Source organism: Semicossyphus pulcher, unplaced genomic scaffold, assembly GCF_022749685.1.
Source record: "Semicossyphus pulcher isolate SPU_LCO1_2020_fin unplaced genomic scaffold, fSemPul1.0.p SCAF_8, whole genome shotgun sequence".
Classification (NCBI taxonomy): Eukaryota; Metazoa; Chordata; class Actinopteri; order Labriformes; family Labridae; genus Semicossyphus; species Semicossyphus pulcher.
Genome location: NW_027211759.1, coordinates 21,418,335 through 21,434,915, shown reverse-complemented (window position 1 = coordinate 21,434,915; position 16,581 = coordinate 21,418,335). Strand labels below are relative to the sequence as shown.

At 41.0% G+C, this 16,581-nt stretch overlaps 2 protein-coding genes across 2 annotated transcripts; one reads left to right on the top strand and one right to left on the bottom strand.

Annotated features, from left to right (window-relative positions):
* The first annotated feature begins 1,678 nt into the window (after positions 1 to 1,678).
* ldha (lactate dehydrogenase A4) lies at positions 1,679 to 8,319 on the top strand. Its single transcript, XM_069687166.1, has 8 exons — positions 1,679 to 1,756; positions 3,855 to 3,980; positions 4,757 to 4,874; positions 4,966 to 5,139; positions 5,261 to 5,434; positions 5,596 to 5,713; positions 6,842 to 6,965; positions 7,051 to 8,319. Exons 2-8 carry the CDS (start codon positions 3,855 to 3,857, stop codon positions 7,213 to 7,215), a joined length of 999 nt encoding a protein of 332 aa, XP_069543267.1. The 5' UTR covers positions 1,679 to 1,756; the 3' UTR covers positions 7,216 to 8,319.
* A 283-nt stretch (positions 8,320 to 8,602) lies between these two features.
* On the bottom strand, positions 8,603 to 16,581 carry tsg101a (tumor susceptibility 101a). The gene is made up of 10 exons (XM_069687164.1): positions 16,221 to 16,581; positions 15,315 to 15,402; positions 14,808 to 14,873; positions 13,949 to 14,112; positions 13,420 to 13,546; positions 13,098 to 13,155; positions 12,752 to 12,846; positions 10,430 to 10,632; positions 10,086 to 10,325; positions 8,603 to 9,973 (listed from the first exon to the last, which is right to left on the bottom strand). Exons 1-10 carry the CDS (start codon positions 16,260 to 16,262, stop codon positions 9,884 to 9,886), a joined length of 1,173 nt encoding a protein of 390 aa, XP_069543265.1. The 5' UTR covers positions 16,263 to 16,581; the 3' UTR covers positions 8,603 to 9,883.

Here is a 16,581-nt window from a genome sequence, read left to right as displayed (position 1 = left end):
TAGAGGTTCATTCTAACGTAATTGTCTATGTCATTTGGTGCAAAATAAAAAAAATTGTACCCATTTTGAACAACATTTGAAAATGATGGATGTTTCTTTAGTCCACATCTGTGCTTCACTCTATTCTGAGCACATCTACAGTATGTGCATGATGTAAGTGCTGACCTGCAGGGAGCTGCTTCTCAAAACATTGGGAGCAGACACAAAGCCAGTTTCACGTCAACATTTGATCACTGAAGCAGAATGTAATCTAAAGATTTTTTTCTCAACTGTAAACAAAATATTTACTGGCAAAGCTTTTAAAATTAAATTATCACATGAACATCAGAGAGCTGATTTAACTGTAACAGATTTGCTTTGATCCTACTTTGTCCATTATGGGTGGGTGATCTAGCATAATGGGAATTACACCGTAATATTCAGAACTTATTGTTTTTCAAATAAGAGGGCAAACTTTTAAAGGGATTTATTTTTTAAATTGTTGATGACTCAAGTGGAATATTGTAAAAATTACATAACTTCACGAACCTCTGAATAGAGATTATCAAAAGCTTCTAAATGTAAATAGTGGTCGAGGATATATCTGGAACTGGACAGACAAAGAGCACAACCTTTGGTCCCATTGTGGAACAAACATTTGATCCAAAACAATGTGAAAATAAAACGCTATGTTGTAACTCATGTGCAACTCCTGTGTCTTTTGTCTGTCGAATCAGTGCTATCAGACTAAAATAGTTCTCCGATAGGTATTACAAATGGCTATCAAGGGTTGAGTAATGGGGCTTTGTATTGTAATAATTTCAACGGGACAGTAGGGGGCGCTAAAATGCAGTTGATCCAGATGACATAATACATTTCTCAGATAGACATGCTCCTCTAGACCATTTGTGTTTAGTGTCTAAAATTACAATAGTGTGTTCGTGTGAAATTAACAACCAAACATCATAGAACAAGTACACAACAGAAGCCTCATATTACTGTTCTATAACGTACAAAAAATCATCAGATATTAGACTAGGCATGAGAACACACTGTTCAAGTTTAAGCTGCATCCTTTACATGAGTCATTTCAGACGTAAAAAAAAACATTCCCCAGAACGCTTGGACAATTACAGTATTTCATCATGTATTACCCAACAGGCGAGCTGTGGTCACATAGAAATCTGATACAAATTGTCCTTCAATTAGATCTAAATATAAAATAAAAATCAGGTCGTTTACGGTCATTGTAGCCTAAGTGCTCCAATGCGGAAGAGACGTAAAAACGGGATTCTGAGAACAGAATTTTTCGTTTTAAAATGTTTTTTTCCACAATCCTTGATATAGTCTACATCTTTGCTAAATGATAAGTCGTTTGGCAATGAAGTAGGTCCTATTTATCCGCTGTTGTCGGTTGTAATTAAGCTGTCACGTGTGAGACAGGTGGTGAAAAAAACATGATTCTAGGCCAGGAACAACACGGGTCGCCTTCACTTTTTCCTCCGAAATGACAAAACCGACGAAATATTAAAGAGAAGTAGTGAGATGCTGTGTGTCTCACTGCCGCATCCTGTCCGGGACGTGACACAAAGCACGCGCAGCAGCCACACACCCACCCGAGCTCATTAGTATGTAAGCACGTAACGTGCACTCGGAGGGCTGTCTTTAAATACCGGGAAACGCCGCCTCCATAGCACCACTTCTGCGGAAAAGCTGCACTCAGGAGGAGCAGACACATTCCACTTCGTGCTTCCACCTTTTTAACCGACGCCTAAAGGTAAGATAACGCCTCGGACTAAAACACTGGACAGTGTGTCGCCTGTACACTTCAGGTTCCCTCGGAAATTCTGTTTTTTATTCACTCGCCTGTTCATTGATTATTGTAGTTGTAGGGGGGACTTCGCCAACCTGATGCGCAGTTTAGATGATACTGAGAGGGGCGTGTCGCTTGTCTTCATGGAAAGTGTTGAATTATTGTGAAAGAGGCTGGCACAAGCTTCCGTTTGTGACAGGTTGCTTTTTGTATTTGTAAAATGAAGCTTCTTTTGTGAAACAGAGTAGAAGAAGCAACAGGATATGATCCCAAGTTTAGTTTCCTACTTGTTGCAGTAAGACTCATACCAGTCAAATCAATGGGTTTAAGAAATATGTTAAATAAATTATAGATTATAATTAGCCTATATCGCTAGAGGTAATTAATTATAGTCTATTATGGCGCCTACGTAAATAATTCACAATTCCAATTTAGAATGGGCTACAGTAATATAACAACCATAAAGTGCTGGTGGTTTGAATCTGTTTTCTATCATTGTATAGGATCGTTTGTGTTGATGTAATATACGCAGTGTTACACAAGCCGTTACGCATGTCCCCCATGGCGACCATCATCCAGACAGCAGCCTTTGCCATATAGGCCTGCACGAGCCTGAAGCAGGAAATTCACTTCATTCACATGCTGGCCCATGGTGATGCAGATTCTAGTGAAAGCACTGTTGGTGCTGCAAATATGTTAGCACTTGTGTGTAGTGCTTTACATAAATAGATTTGCATAGATGCCCTTCTTATGATGAAGATATTGAAATCATTTAGCAAAGCTTGAGTTTTCTCTGTAATCAAACTAATGTGATACTTGGCACAGTGTGGCGGATGCTGGCAGCTACATAAGATTAACTAAATGAACAGAGGAAAGACAATCTTATTTATTTATTCTGGTAAAATTCGTTCACTATATTAGGAATTTTAAAGGCAATATGTTTGGTCAGATTACGTATTTTGAAAGAACAAAAAGGACAGAAAGTAGTTGTATTCAAAGTCGCTTGTAAAATAGGAATGAGAAGATACTAAACCCCATCTTTGATACCTGATACCTCATCAGAGCTCAAACTGGCCCGTTAGTGATCCTGTACTGGGGGATATGATTATATAAGCACACATAACACAGTGTAAGTTGTCAAGCTGTGTGGAGTAGCTACTTATTTTAACTCCCAGAATATAATCCAAAGTTTGACACAAAACATCCACGTCCCTCTTTCTTTCTAACCACATTGCATTAAGTTCTTTGAGCTACTTGTAATCCTTCTTGTAATCCTCATTCATGTCATGCTACACTTGTTATTTCTCTGGTTTGTGCAGCATAAATACCACAGTACAGAAAGGAGCTGTGGCCTGTATTGAACATGTACATTAATCCTTTACTGTAAGATAACAAAGGGCCCTCTTGTGCAGCTCAAACCCAGCTCACTTCAGGGTCAGGGACTGGTATGTTTTAAGCTTCCAGCTCACCTCTGAGTGACAGATAATTGGATAAAGGGATATAAGGTATGACCGTCCCACTTACAGTATCCTACTATTGTGTGCAAGCCTGCCATGCAGCGGTCTTAAATATCCTCTCAAGGAAGGTATTAGTGTGCATTACTCGTGTCGGGGACTCCACTACGTGCCGGTCTCCACATCACGGAGAAACAGATGAGTCATGGGTGATGTAAAGGTCTGCAAGCACGAGCACTCAGCCATGTCTGCCCAACCAGGAAGCATTAATAACAGTGTGTGACGTCAGCTGGGGATGGAGTGTGCTGCACGGAGACAGGCTGCAGTAATTTCCCAGGCACAGGTTGCCATGGAGAGCCAGAGAGGCGCTGTGAAACAAGAACTGCAGGAAGGAGAACTTCTGGTTCTTCAGAAGTTACGTTTTAGGGGTTACAAAGAGGGCACGCTTTCAGTTCTGCTAATTAGATGAAAAGGGTAATCCAAGTTTGTCACTGTGGAGAAAGAAAGCAGTACGCCATTGTGTGGTCCTATTTAGTAACAGTCACATAAATTATGCAGCACTATTAACCTCCTCTCTTTTTTATACTCCTTGTACCTGCTCTCTACAGATGTCCACCAAGGAGAAGCTGATCGGCCATGTGATGAAGGAGGAGCCTGTTGGCAGCAGGAACAAGGTGACGGTGGTGGGTGTCGGCATGGTGGGCATGGCCTCCGCCATCAGCGTCCTGCTCAAGGTGAGTAAGAAAGAAAGACAGAAGGTGTGACGTGAAGAGAGAGATCAGTGATGAGTGTGATTAGGCAAGTATCAAGAAATAGTGATGATATGAGGACATTGAAAGTAGGTGACGGGGACTAGATGGCAGCTTAGATGAATGAGTATGTCTTTTATTTGTTAGCTTACATTTCTATTTATTTTCTAAGTTTAAAAAGTCAATAAAAAAGTGACAAAAAACATGAATTGATGATAAGAAAGAGTCAAAAGTCAGTAAAGAAAAAGAGTTGAACTACATGAGGGGTATAAGGGCTTTAAATAAAACCTTAAAAAAGTATAATACTGAGATAAACTCAACAAAAATATTGTCTTTATATAACAAAGTATAACTAACAGGACTCCGAAGGGAGGATTCAAACAGCATGTGAGCTGTGTGCTGACTCATAGAGAGGAAAAACTGCATCAACCTTTTTATGAAAAACTTGACAGGAAGCATTCCCTTATATGCTCCATTGAAAACTATGACACTGGATCAGTGCCAGCTGAGGAACAACAGACGCTAAGGGAAACCAGGTCACAGCTCTTACATCTAACAATGAAGCTAAATAGTCGAGGCAGAGATAAATGGGGTTGTTTTTTTAGGTTCATATCCATGTTAGGCTGTGGGAATAACACACGGTCAGCTTGACTTCTGCTTTATCCATGTGATAGATATAATGTTGTATATCTCTAAAGATTAGATAAGAGACTGTCTGAAGTGAGTCAAAATAACTAAATTGTGTGTTTGTACATAATCAGGACCTGTGTGATGAGCTGGCCCTGGTTGATGTGATGGAGGACAAGCTGAAGGGTGAGGTCATGGACCTGCAGCATGGATCCCTCTTCCTGAAGACACACAAGATTGTGGCCGACAAAGGTGAGAACGCACAAAAGGAGCTACTGCCTTTGACTCTTAAAGTACTTTATTTTAAGTGACTGAAACTTTTCTGTGGCTCCACCTTTGTCAGACTACAGTGTGACAGCCAATTCCAAAGTGGTGGTGGTGACGGCCGGTGCCCGCCAGCAGGAGGGTGAGAGCCGCCTGAACCTGGTGCAGCGTAACGTCAACATCTTCAAGTTCATCATCCCGAACATCGTCAAGTACAGCCCCAACTGCATCCTGATGGTGGTCTCCAACCCAGGTAAGTGTGGTTTGAAATTGTGTGTAGATTACATGATAAAACTATAAAATCTATGTAATATAATGCAAACGTAAGATCATCATTTTAAAGAGTTCTTCCCTCTCATCCTTTCCCCCTCCAGTGGACATCCTGACCTACGTGGCCTGGAAGCTGAGCGGTTTCCCCCGTCACCGCGTCATCGGCTCCGGCACCAACCTGGACTCTGCCCGTTTCCGCCACCTCATGGGAGAGAAGCTCAACCTCCACCCCTCCAGCTGCCACGCCTGGATCGTCGGAGAGCATGGAGACTCCAGTGGTATGCAGCTCATGCTAAAAATAAAAGCTCTGCTAGCCCTCCACTGTAGCTTGTTGTTGGCCTGAGACAAATGTTGTATTACAGCTACATCATCTGCATGTTTATGCTAAAATTAATGTGCTACAAATTATGACATAAATATGTCTGTTTGCTTCTCACAGTGCCCGTGTGGAGCGGCGTGAACGTTGCTGGAGTGTCTCTGCAGGGCCTCAACCCACAGATGGGTGCTGAGGGCGACAGTGAGAACTGGAAGGAGGTCCATAAGATGGTTGTTGATGGGTGAGAATAAATTATTATCCAGCAATCATCCAATGAGCTGAATACAATTTATCTCTCAAATTCATCAATTTCATTTGCAAATCAATCAGCCATGTGAGCATACGGTCCGTCACCATGAAGGGAGCCATAAAAATTATCATTTATTTAAACAGATAAAATGAGAGAGATTAGGTTTAATGGCAGTTAACTATTACTACTATAACTATTAACATGAGGAGTAAAGAACAGGCAAATTTGAGTTCAGTGACGCTGACTAGCCCCGGTGAGGAATTCAGCCATGGCTGTGAGCCAAAAGGCAGACAGAGGCGGGTACACAAGAGTTCACCAGAGCCAAACACAATAGCTATGCTACTCCCTGTAACATAATCCTTTACTGTATTACACACGACCTCGCTCACGCTCAGGTCTGCATTAATAAAATACCTGCCAATATAAGCTCTCTCTGTGTTCGCTAATCACCATTACTATATTAGGTTCTACGTGTGCTGCTTGATTTTGTAACAGGAAGTTGTATCATTCCTTTGAAAGTGAACTGATGCAACGATTTCCCCTGATAACGTTTATTGTACAACAGTCAGTCTGACTTATCTCGCAATAGCTAGGTGTCTATGGAGGTGAACCGTGTACAGCTCAATGGTGGATTTGTCACAGATGTTTACAAGGGTTTTTAACTTGAGATAAAAGATTGTAAAAGGATGACAAAGACGAGGCGTAACAGTGCACAATGGATGTTTCAACAGAGAAGAAGAAAGTATATCAGCGCAGTTACACCATTCTCCATCTGCATGAGGAGGCCTTAGTTCATGTTTATCTTTAGAGCTGTTTGCTAACCAAACTTGTCTGTGCATGTCTAGAATAAGTAGCACGGTGTTCTACTGCAAGATTTATTTACTCTGCATACATCAAGTTCTGCACAGCAGAGATTAGTGAGTGACAATTTTAAACCTCTCCCACTACGCAGCGTTAGACACTAGACTCAATTTAGTGCTTCTCTAATGGTGATAAACGGCTGAATTCTCAGCATGAAGACATCTGGAAAGAAGATCAATGAAGGAAATTGGAGGAAAATGACGAGCTTAATTTTCTCTCCAGACATGTAATGTTTTTCTTGTTATGTGTGCACTGCAGGGCCTACGAGGTTATCAAGCTGAAGGGATACACTTCCTGGGCTATTGGTATGTCTGTTGCTGATCTGGTTGAAAGCATCATGAAGAACCTCCACAAAGTGCACCCTGTGTCCACATTGGTCCAGGTGAGGAGCCTTACATTTCGCTCTTTACGCAATCTCAATACAATAATCTGAATGACCCACTCACCCTGCTCTCTTCATCTATCAGGGCATGCATGGAGTAAAGGACGAGGTGTTCCTGAGCGTCCCTTGCGTCCTGGGCAACAGCGGCCTCACAGATGTGATTCACATGACGCTGAAGCCCGATGAGGAGAAGCAGGTGCAGAAGAGCGCTGAGACCCTGTGGGGCGTACAGAAGGAGCTCACCCTGTGAAAAGCTCTCCTCTGAACGATCGTGCTGTAGCCACACTCAGCAACGTGTGGTCGACTCCCTCCTACCGTACCTCCTGTGTCCCTCACAGCAACGGGGAAATGAAACCTCAGAGTATCTTAAAAAAAAAAAAGGTGTTTGAAGCTAAACCTGTGGAAGCTAGATGTTACCTTCAGATATTCACTGATGGGTGTAATTTTCCTTTGCTGCCTCCCACCTGTCCTCCCTCCATGACTGAATTCCCACAAACACATCTCACACCTTTAGCCTCTGAGCTCAGCCTGTGTTGGAGGGAGTGGTTTCCTATTTGTTGTCCTGTCTACATGAGAAAATAACGGCCTTTGCATACTGAGCGTATATACTCCATGTACTGTATGTTACTGTGTACTGTTCCCGCTTCTCTTGCACACTCCCTCGTCTGTAGTTCCTGTATTCTGTGATTGTTGCCGGGTGTTTTTTTCCACTTGGTTATCTCTGTTTTTTGTTCAGATTATAATGGAGACATTCCATTCCCTATGAGGAGGGCTTCATATCCACCGACAGCCATAACAACACTGCTGCACATATCACCAGGCTTAAATCCCTGTGATACCAAAGTACCTTATCGTTCGAGAGCAGCAATGCTGCATCTACAGGTTGGCATTGAAGCCTTTATACACATCCTAACCACAAGTGCACTGACAGAAAAACTATGTAAAAGTCAAGGTTTAAAGAACAGTCAAGATGCAGCAGATAGAATTAAAGGGGTGAGATGCTGTAATTCAGCTCAGTAAAGTGATTACAGAGATCCAATGGAAAAGAGTCACCTATAACTATCATACACAGAAGGTCCTGAAGGTGTTATTTGTTTGCTCACCCTAAACACCCTATAAGGGTTTTCTATTTATTGAACTCCACCTAACTCTGGAATAAAAAGGACATCAAGAGAACTAAGATTATTATTTATAGCTGTTAATACCGTTAAGATCTATTTATGTATTAATGTTACAACATTATAGTTGATGAATCACCTGACTCACTGAAGAACTGTACCTCTCATGGCAGCTGGATATTGATTTTTGTTTGCTGTAACATCAAATAAATCTGCCAGGATAGAGGAAAAAAAAAGTCTGTTCTTTGTCCTTTCCTGTGTTTGTCATCCCACCAAGCAAAAGGCAGTTTGTGTGTGTTTACAGGGCAGCTGACTCAGCTGCACAACTGTGGGTCGCCACGTGGCAGAGACGAGGTTTTCATGCAGAGATCACAATGTGATCACTTGTGTGACATTGTTGCAAAGGGAACATGTACACGAGGGTAAAGACTGCACACACAACAAAAAAGGATGGTCGATTACTAATAAACTGACCGAGTATTGATGAAGGAAAAGATGACAGAGATGACCCATTAAATCAGATTTCTTTTATTTGTACTGATTTACATAAATCTACAGATATATAAAAGAACAGGTGGTCTATGGTTGAATTGGAAACAAGAAAAAAATAACAGTAGATAATCTATCATACAATTCAAAGTGCATTTAGTAAAAGGCTAATTTAAATGAGACCTGTTTGCAAACTTTACATAAGTTAACTTTTTGATTAGTAGAACTGTTCTTTATTTATTTGTACCCTCCAAAACTCGAGATGTGTTCACAACTTTTCCCATACGTTATCTGAAAAGCTTAATCTCTCAGCAGGACTGAGAATGAGTGGAAAGCACAAGAAGAAACAAAAAAAAAGAAAAGAAAAATTCTATTATACCTTAGAATAAAGTATGTCAAGGCTGCCGTCCACCTGTAAAAGCACCGCGGTACGTGATTGACTGGTTAATGCGGTCGGACCAGAGGGTGGACCTGTGCAGCTGACATACAATGAAAGAAGCTCTCGCACTCAGAAACACACAGAACAGGAAAAGTCAAAGTAATGAGGACACAGTGCAGAGTGGAGCTAAAACATTTAGCTCATTAACAGACTCAGACAGGACAGTGGAGAAACACAGTTCAGGTTCATCATCACTTCGACTTCACTACTTGTGAACATGACCCAGACATCATACCCCCATTATATCCTATAAGGTTCCCTGTGTATTTTTATCAGAGCCTAACCTTCTCTTTATGAAGGGCACGGACATATGGGGCCCTCTACAAAGCCTCTCTACTAGCCCTAACAATTTGTGCTTACTAGCCAAATGACTTTGTCTGTCAAAGGGGATGCTAACAGAACCTGTGGGCCACCCTGCAATGCAACATACGCAGGTCCGAGACAATAACTCGCAGCACGCCTGCCCATTTACACCATTTAGTGATGTTAGGCATGTTTTGTGGGTAACCCTCAGTACCTGGCTCACAATGTGGGCACATGTTTTACTGATCATGGGGGCACCAAAGTAATGATGTCTTTCAAATTGGTCTTAGCTGTTACTGCATAATCATTTCGAAGAAGCATTTGGTCAGATCGAAATACAAACCATGTCGAAACACGTTACCGTCCTAAAGAAGTTAGTCCAGCTCTTCTAAATGTTGCATTTTTAGCGATTCCCTGTTGTTGCTGTTCAGATCTCTGTCCCACCAGAACAGATGTTATATAGAATAAAACGAGGGCAGCTTTTTGTAGTACAAGAAAACATTAAAAAGAGAGTAAAAGAGGAGGAAGAGAGCATGAGGATATGAATGTTTCCAGGTAGTCAGTGTGGGTCAGTAAAGGTCACTAAGGCCGGCTGTCTTGCGGGCTTTCTGCATGAGGGCTCGAAGCTGGAACTGCTTCCTGGACTGAAGACGTACATGCTGTAACAAAGGAGAATAAGAGTCAATGAGACCACATCCTGTGTAGACAAAAATAGATCACTGACTGTTGCTGCTTTCACTATGCAGACTGTAAAAATAATGTTGTACTCACCTTAAGAAAAACCTCCAGGTCTATGACGCCCCTGCGCAGCGCCTCTCCCAGGTAAAAGATAGTGTCCTCGATTGCATTTTCCTCAGCGTAAAGGTTCAGGATCTGTTTGTACAGCGGGGCTGTGGGCACAATGACGTCATCAATGTCATTGTTCTCTGATTGGTTCTCCATCTTCTCCAAGGCCTCACTCAGCTCCTCGTCCTTTCTCTTCAACAGCTCAATATTCCTGTCAACCTCAGTCTAGTGAAAACAAAAACATCACGTTGTTATTATGGAACAAAATAAGGTCATCGGAAAGAAAAAAACAGAAAAGATAACATGCAAAAAAGAGGAGGCTCTCTCACCACTTCCTGGTCCAGTCTTGACACCATCTCCTCCAATTTCTGATGCCCTTTCTTCAAGTCCTCCTCTGTTCTCTTCAGGGCGTCCAGCTCCGCTTGAGCTCTGTCCATCTCCTCCTTCATCCTCCAGCGAAGCTTGTCACTCACAGCTGAAATCAGAGATGCGCGGATTGTGTCCTCGCCAATGGTACCATCTCTGCTCTGGCCTGAAAGGAGGAAGAAACCTTGAGTCAAAGCTGACATTTGTGCCAAAGGATGTTCCCTGGCCGTGAGATTATAGAGCAAGAATGGTACAACAGAGAGAAAACACCCCAAAAAAACATGACTCCAGCCACAGTTATCACTGGCATGATATGGAACTGTTATGCTTGTCGTGCACGAGCCCGTACCTCCCGATAAGCCATTCAATATATGACGTACTGGACAATACTGAACCAGATAACATTTGCTAGAATCAGTGGTATCTAGAGCCAGAGACACCACTAGCATCAAGGCCAGATGAGCTAAATATTTACAGACTGTTACTAAATTCAAGGGAAAACAAACATTAAATGTCTTAGGAAAGTGGCAACTATGTGCCTCAATAACAGTTGTAAAGCTTGTCGGTATAGCTCTTCAAAGCTGGGTTGCACCAACAAGGATTCATTTTTAAACCCGATTAAATCATAGTTTACTATGTTATTAGTTTAATTATGTTGCATCACACTTTAAAACTATTTTAAAATTAGGAGAAAGCTTTCTTTATAGCTCAGTTTAGTTTTTACTCTAAACCTAGTTTAAATTTAATTCTGTGAATTCTGAAGTTCCTCGAAGCAAATGAAGGGGAAGGCTCAACCCACTTGGGTTTTAAGATGCTGCTGAATTTCAGTCAAGATACCAGTTCACAAAGGAAACTGTGATCAAACTGAACAGGAAGATTCGGTCAAACATGGTAGTGAAAGAAATGCAGCAGTACCACAATGTTGTTACAATGTAACGGAATACAGAGCAGCCGAAAGTTAACGTTTCCCCCCTTTTATACTTGCAAGGTCCCGACAGCCGACGGATGTATATATTTTTATTCATTTATTTATTAACCTTTTCATTTATTTTAATTTGGGTTTTAATTTACTGTTGTTAAGGCAACCACCGAATCATTAGTTGTCATTAACCTAGCACTTGCTCTGGCTTTGATGGAGGGAAACTGAGATCGTGTGGGTACATGAGACCCTATGAAAGAGGAAAGATCACGGCGAGTACCACGGTAAATTCAGTGTCGCCGCCACAGAAGGCCCGCCTCTCCATTCAAAGTTTTTCACCTTTGAACTTGAGGCGCTCAGAGTGTTTCCAAAAAACGCACACAGAGCGGAGAAACGCAAAAGCAGCGCACAAAAATCCTCCCTCTCATTGAAAACTACAGAGCTGCTCAATAAGCTCTGTCTGATCGGGACCTAAGTCTACAATTAAAAAAAATGGTAGTGGTGGAGAATAGTCATTAAAACTTTGGTTGAAAAATTTCCATTGATGTCTAATTGGGATGAGATAATTCCTTGAGCTGGGAATGGCCTATGTAATATCAGACATATCAGTCTGAACACCATCACAAACTAAACCAGGTTATGTAACTCAAAAGGCACTGGTGGAGTTCTTCAGAGTCAAAGCCACCGTGTGTGCAGTCTGGAGTCTGGAGTTAGCACTGCAAATGTCAGAGTTGATTCAGCTGTGAGATCCGAGTAGTCTATGGGCAAACCTTTTTTTCTGCTTCACTAAATATAGGAGACAACTTAAGCTCCTCTTGCATGTGAGGGGGTATTTCACTGACTGGTGTTGGGACAGCAGATAGGCCTCCTGATGCTAGGTGTGTCTTTGTGTGGAGTTACTGTTCCCATTTTAAATTTAGCACTGTGTACTTTGAGGGACAGGGTATGAGGGTTAGCGATGGGGCACTCTTCCTTTCCCTTCAGGTCCATCCTACCTTTGGCCTTTAATGCTCCCCACTCTGGTTACACTAATGACCTTTTACATGCAGCTCAGCGCGCCACAGAAGTCACACAGAGGGTGAGAGAGTTTGAGTCAAAAGGTCAGGTGTCTTACTTCGGGGGGTTAACTAAAGATCAATGGAAAGGAGGAAAGGTATTGTTGCTTTCAGGGGTAAATTAAGCTTTGGTATCAAGATCTGAAACATTGCATATCGTATTAAGACAAAAAAGGGACGTGCATTGAAAGTGCAGACAATTTCCAGGCATTAATCCCGTCTGTAAAAAACTTTTGGAACCTGTGCAAATCTTAAACTTCAGAAGAAGGAGGAAAAAAACGGAATTCCTGGATACTAAATGTTATACGTACCCACTGTGGAAACTGGAGTCTGGCCGGGGTAATGTGCAGGTCCAGCAGTGGCTGGGTAAGAGTTTCCCCCTGGGTACTGGTATCCCGGATAGCCTCTGCAAATAGTAACATGCGCATCAAAGACCAAATCCTGTATATTTTCCATTTTCCAAAATTTGAAACATCTGTCTTTTACTTTCAGGTGTAAGTGTAACTGAACCAGTTTGAGAGTGTTTTACTCATATATATGTGCTTCTGTGTGATAAGATGTTTAAGAAAACACAAAGCAAACATGCCAGGAAAGGTTTGTTGGGAAATGTGTTTTATCTGGGAGAGAGGGTTGAGACCTGCTTAGCAAACATCTTACCCTGGGTTAGGATTTGGGCCGTAGGGTGAGACCGCAGGCATGCCAGGCATGTATGAAGCTGGGGGGCAGAAAGAAAGGGAAACAATTAGACCTGAGGACATACAATGCTCTTTTTCTCTTTCGCTCTCACACAGACACATGTACTTTCATTTTTCCATGATGTACTGTAACAGTATTATAGCTCCATCTGGTGCTTAAGGAGACAACTGCATCACTAAAAATGTAATGCAATAAAAGGCGTGATTCCAGTATATGTACATCAGTAGTAACAGACAGCGCCACTAGGATAAGGTTGTTTTCAACAAAAATGTATGTCACTCACGGTTAGGGGGTCCAGCTGCTTGGAAGGCTTGGTAGGGGGCTTGTGTGGTGGGACGAGAAAACACAGGAGGCTCCTCTCCAAACACCACAATCATGACCTGGATCAGACCGTACAAGTCTGACTGAGGCTGCAAAATAAACAGGGAGGGGCACGGTTTATTGACCAAGACAACAAATGCAGAGGCTATTTCAAATAACGAAAAGGCAAGCCCTATTCCGAGAATATTATTAGCCCTCATCATTGTGCCTTTATTGCTGACTCATACTGTGTGTAGCCATAGACATATCTGACTATTCCAGAGAGCTAGAGTATAAATTAGCGCTATGTTGTAAATAGTGAAGATTAGCATCATTTTCTATAGATGCTGCTGTCCAATCTCAAATCTTCAGTAACAGCATAAAGAAAAAGCTGTTATGTTGTTTTAAATATTTAACTTTAAGCTTTGTTTTTACTTTTGAACATTCAACACATGGTCATTACCAAAATATAATCATAAAAATGATATATTTATGTAAGTCAACACACTCACATGCTTCCACTCATGGAGATAAGGCAGGTAGATTTTGCCGTTGGCATCGATGTGTTTGCCGGTTTTGATCATCATGGCACTGGTAGGTTTGACAAAACATATGGGAGGGTTGTAGGGATATGTGTCCAGCAACCACAGACAAACTGGGATGTTGTAGACATTGCCTGCAAGACACAAACACACACACACACAGTTATAATGAGGGTGTTCACATTTGAGGGGCTTGTTACTGCTAGGTGAGCTGACCACTTGTGATTGGATCACCCAGGACACATTATAATACCAGGTCTGTACAGGGCCACTGTCGCATTCTCATCAACCAACAACAGAAGTAATTCTTACTTTGTATGGAACAACAAACAAATTAACCTTTTTTTAGTCTAAAAATCCCCTGACATCTTGTCTAAATAACAAGAAAAGTAGCTTTGTGTGTGTAGATATCTCATCCCCAATGAAGAGAAGCAGTGAGTTTAGCTGGAAGCTCACTATAACATGTTCTGTAAGAAGATACGATTTAACATTTCAATAATGTAATTCAAACCATGAGGCCAGAACAGCAGGAAAGCTGGCAGATCTAGGACACAAAGTAACACATTAACACCTGATTTATTTGCAGGTACGCATACTTCACTCTAAAAGTGTACGTTTTACTTTGTTTGCTTGCGCCTACAGTTGCCAAGTTTGATTTAAAAAAAGGGGTATGATAAATAGCCGAGCTATATTGAGCGACAATCATCTTTCTTTCTCTTTCTGTACTCCAGTCTTCCTGATTATCGGAGGGAACAATGTGTAGCCTAATATATGTTTATATACATTATGTCTTGCCTGTTTTACAGAAAGCCAAAGAAATTTTACTTACCTCTGTAGCTCACTGGCACAGTTCCTGTCAGGCTCATCAGGTCTCTTGTGGAGCCATCATTAAACACTGAAATCCAAAAAGATCACGTCAATTAGCAAAACAATGTATGTGGTTAAATACAAACGTTTTTTATAATACATGTGAGCAAATATAATTTGAAAAGATATTTGTATGTTTACTGCACAAAAAGCTAAAAAAGAAACTAAAAGGATCTTTCTATTGTTGGTGTTAAATTATGGAGCGATGCCGATATAAATTTAAAAAATGTGTAACTCGCTTTTGGCTTTCAAAAGAATGGTTTGCAATGCTATGAGGCTTGACAAGTGTGAATGATTTATTTATTTTTCTTATTTCTGAAGGGGAGCTTAAATAGATATGCATGTAGGATAGGCATATATAAGTGTTTGCTTATGTGTGTACACTAACAATCTAATGAGAAAAACACATGCAATTTCAAATTACTTAGACCAGGCAGTCAAAACAGGAGATCAGTAAGATTCGATTTACCATAAGCATCCATTACAGGCTTCAAATCCTTGTACTGGGAGATGACATTGGTTATCTCACGAACAGTCAGATCTCTGTATTTGTATTGCTGGAAAATGCCACAAAGGAACAGAGGAGAAAATATGTTATTAGTTATTTATGTAAGTATACTGAAAGTTTAGACACATTTGCTGACACTTTGTAATGAGCTAACAAAACTAAGAAGTGCTGTAAATCATGTAGGTAGTGATTTTAGAGCGGTTTAGTTATAAGTTTGCTGTCTGCTTATATACAATAATGATTTATACCAAATCTTTAATTTTGAAGCCTCGCCATCAAAGTCGGCCTCTTAGAGTTCAAATGCTTCTGTTTCACACGGAGAAACAAATTATTTATACTTAACTGTATTTTCATATTTGCACACGGACAACGTATACACTGTAATTGCACATTTACAACTGTGAAGACTGTATGGTACATAAACACCTCTTCCTCCCTGTAATGTTTGTTGACATTAAAGATACAGTATATGTTAGATAACAGACGTCGAAAAAGTTCTATAGACTCAAAAAAGGTTCGTTGGCATGTAGAATCACTGTTGTAAAACTAAATGAGAAGAACATCCAAAAATATAACAAGGATAATTTATAACATGATCATAGTTAGCATATCAGTGATACTAGGTATATGTCTATGCTAGGGTGTAAAACACAATACAAAGAATTGTGCGAGGGATCTTAGCTGAGTGAGTTACATCTATCATTAAAATGAAATCTCTAACGTATCTAACTTGAGGGGAAACGGGTCGTTCATTAAGCATTAACCGATTCAGGAAATGTTACCTGCTATTAAGCTAGCGAGCATTATGTTTGGTATCGGTTAGCATTAGCTAGCTTGCTAACCGAAACATTTGGGCAGAGGGCTTACCTTCAGCATTTTCTTCAGGGCACCTTCGTTGACAACAGCCATGTTTTTAATTGTTTGATGTTCTTAATAATTAGTTAAAGAGTGAACAGCTGACTTTTATGCCAACTGTAGTGACAGCTAACACAAGCTAATGCTAGCTTGCAGTACTTCAGTGAATGCTGGCTACTGTTAGCCCAGCCTCGGGCCCGACTACAGTTCAGACAATGCTCGGTGTCTATGAAACCCTCCAATCCAACACGACAAATGTCTTTGTTATTGACACGCATAGAATCAATACATTGACTTAGAATTGAAAATAGCCAAAAACGTTAATTAGTAGTTGTACATAGAGACCGAAAAAGAAGTATCCGATAGTCAACAA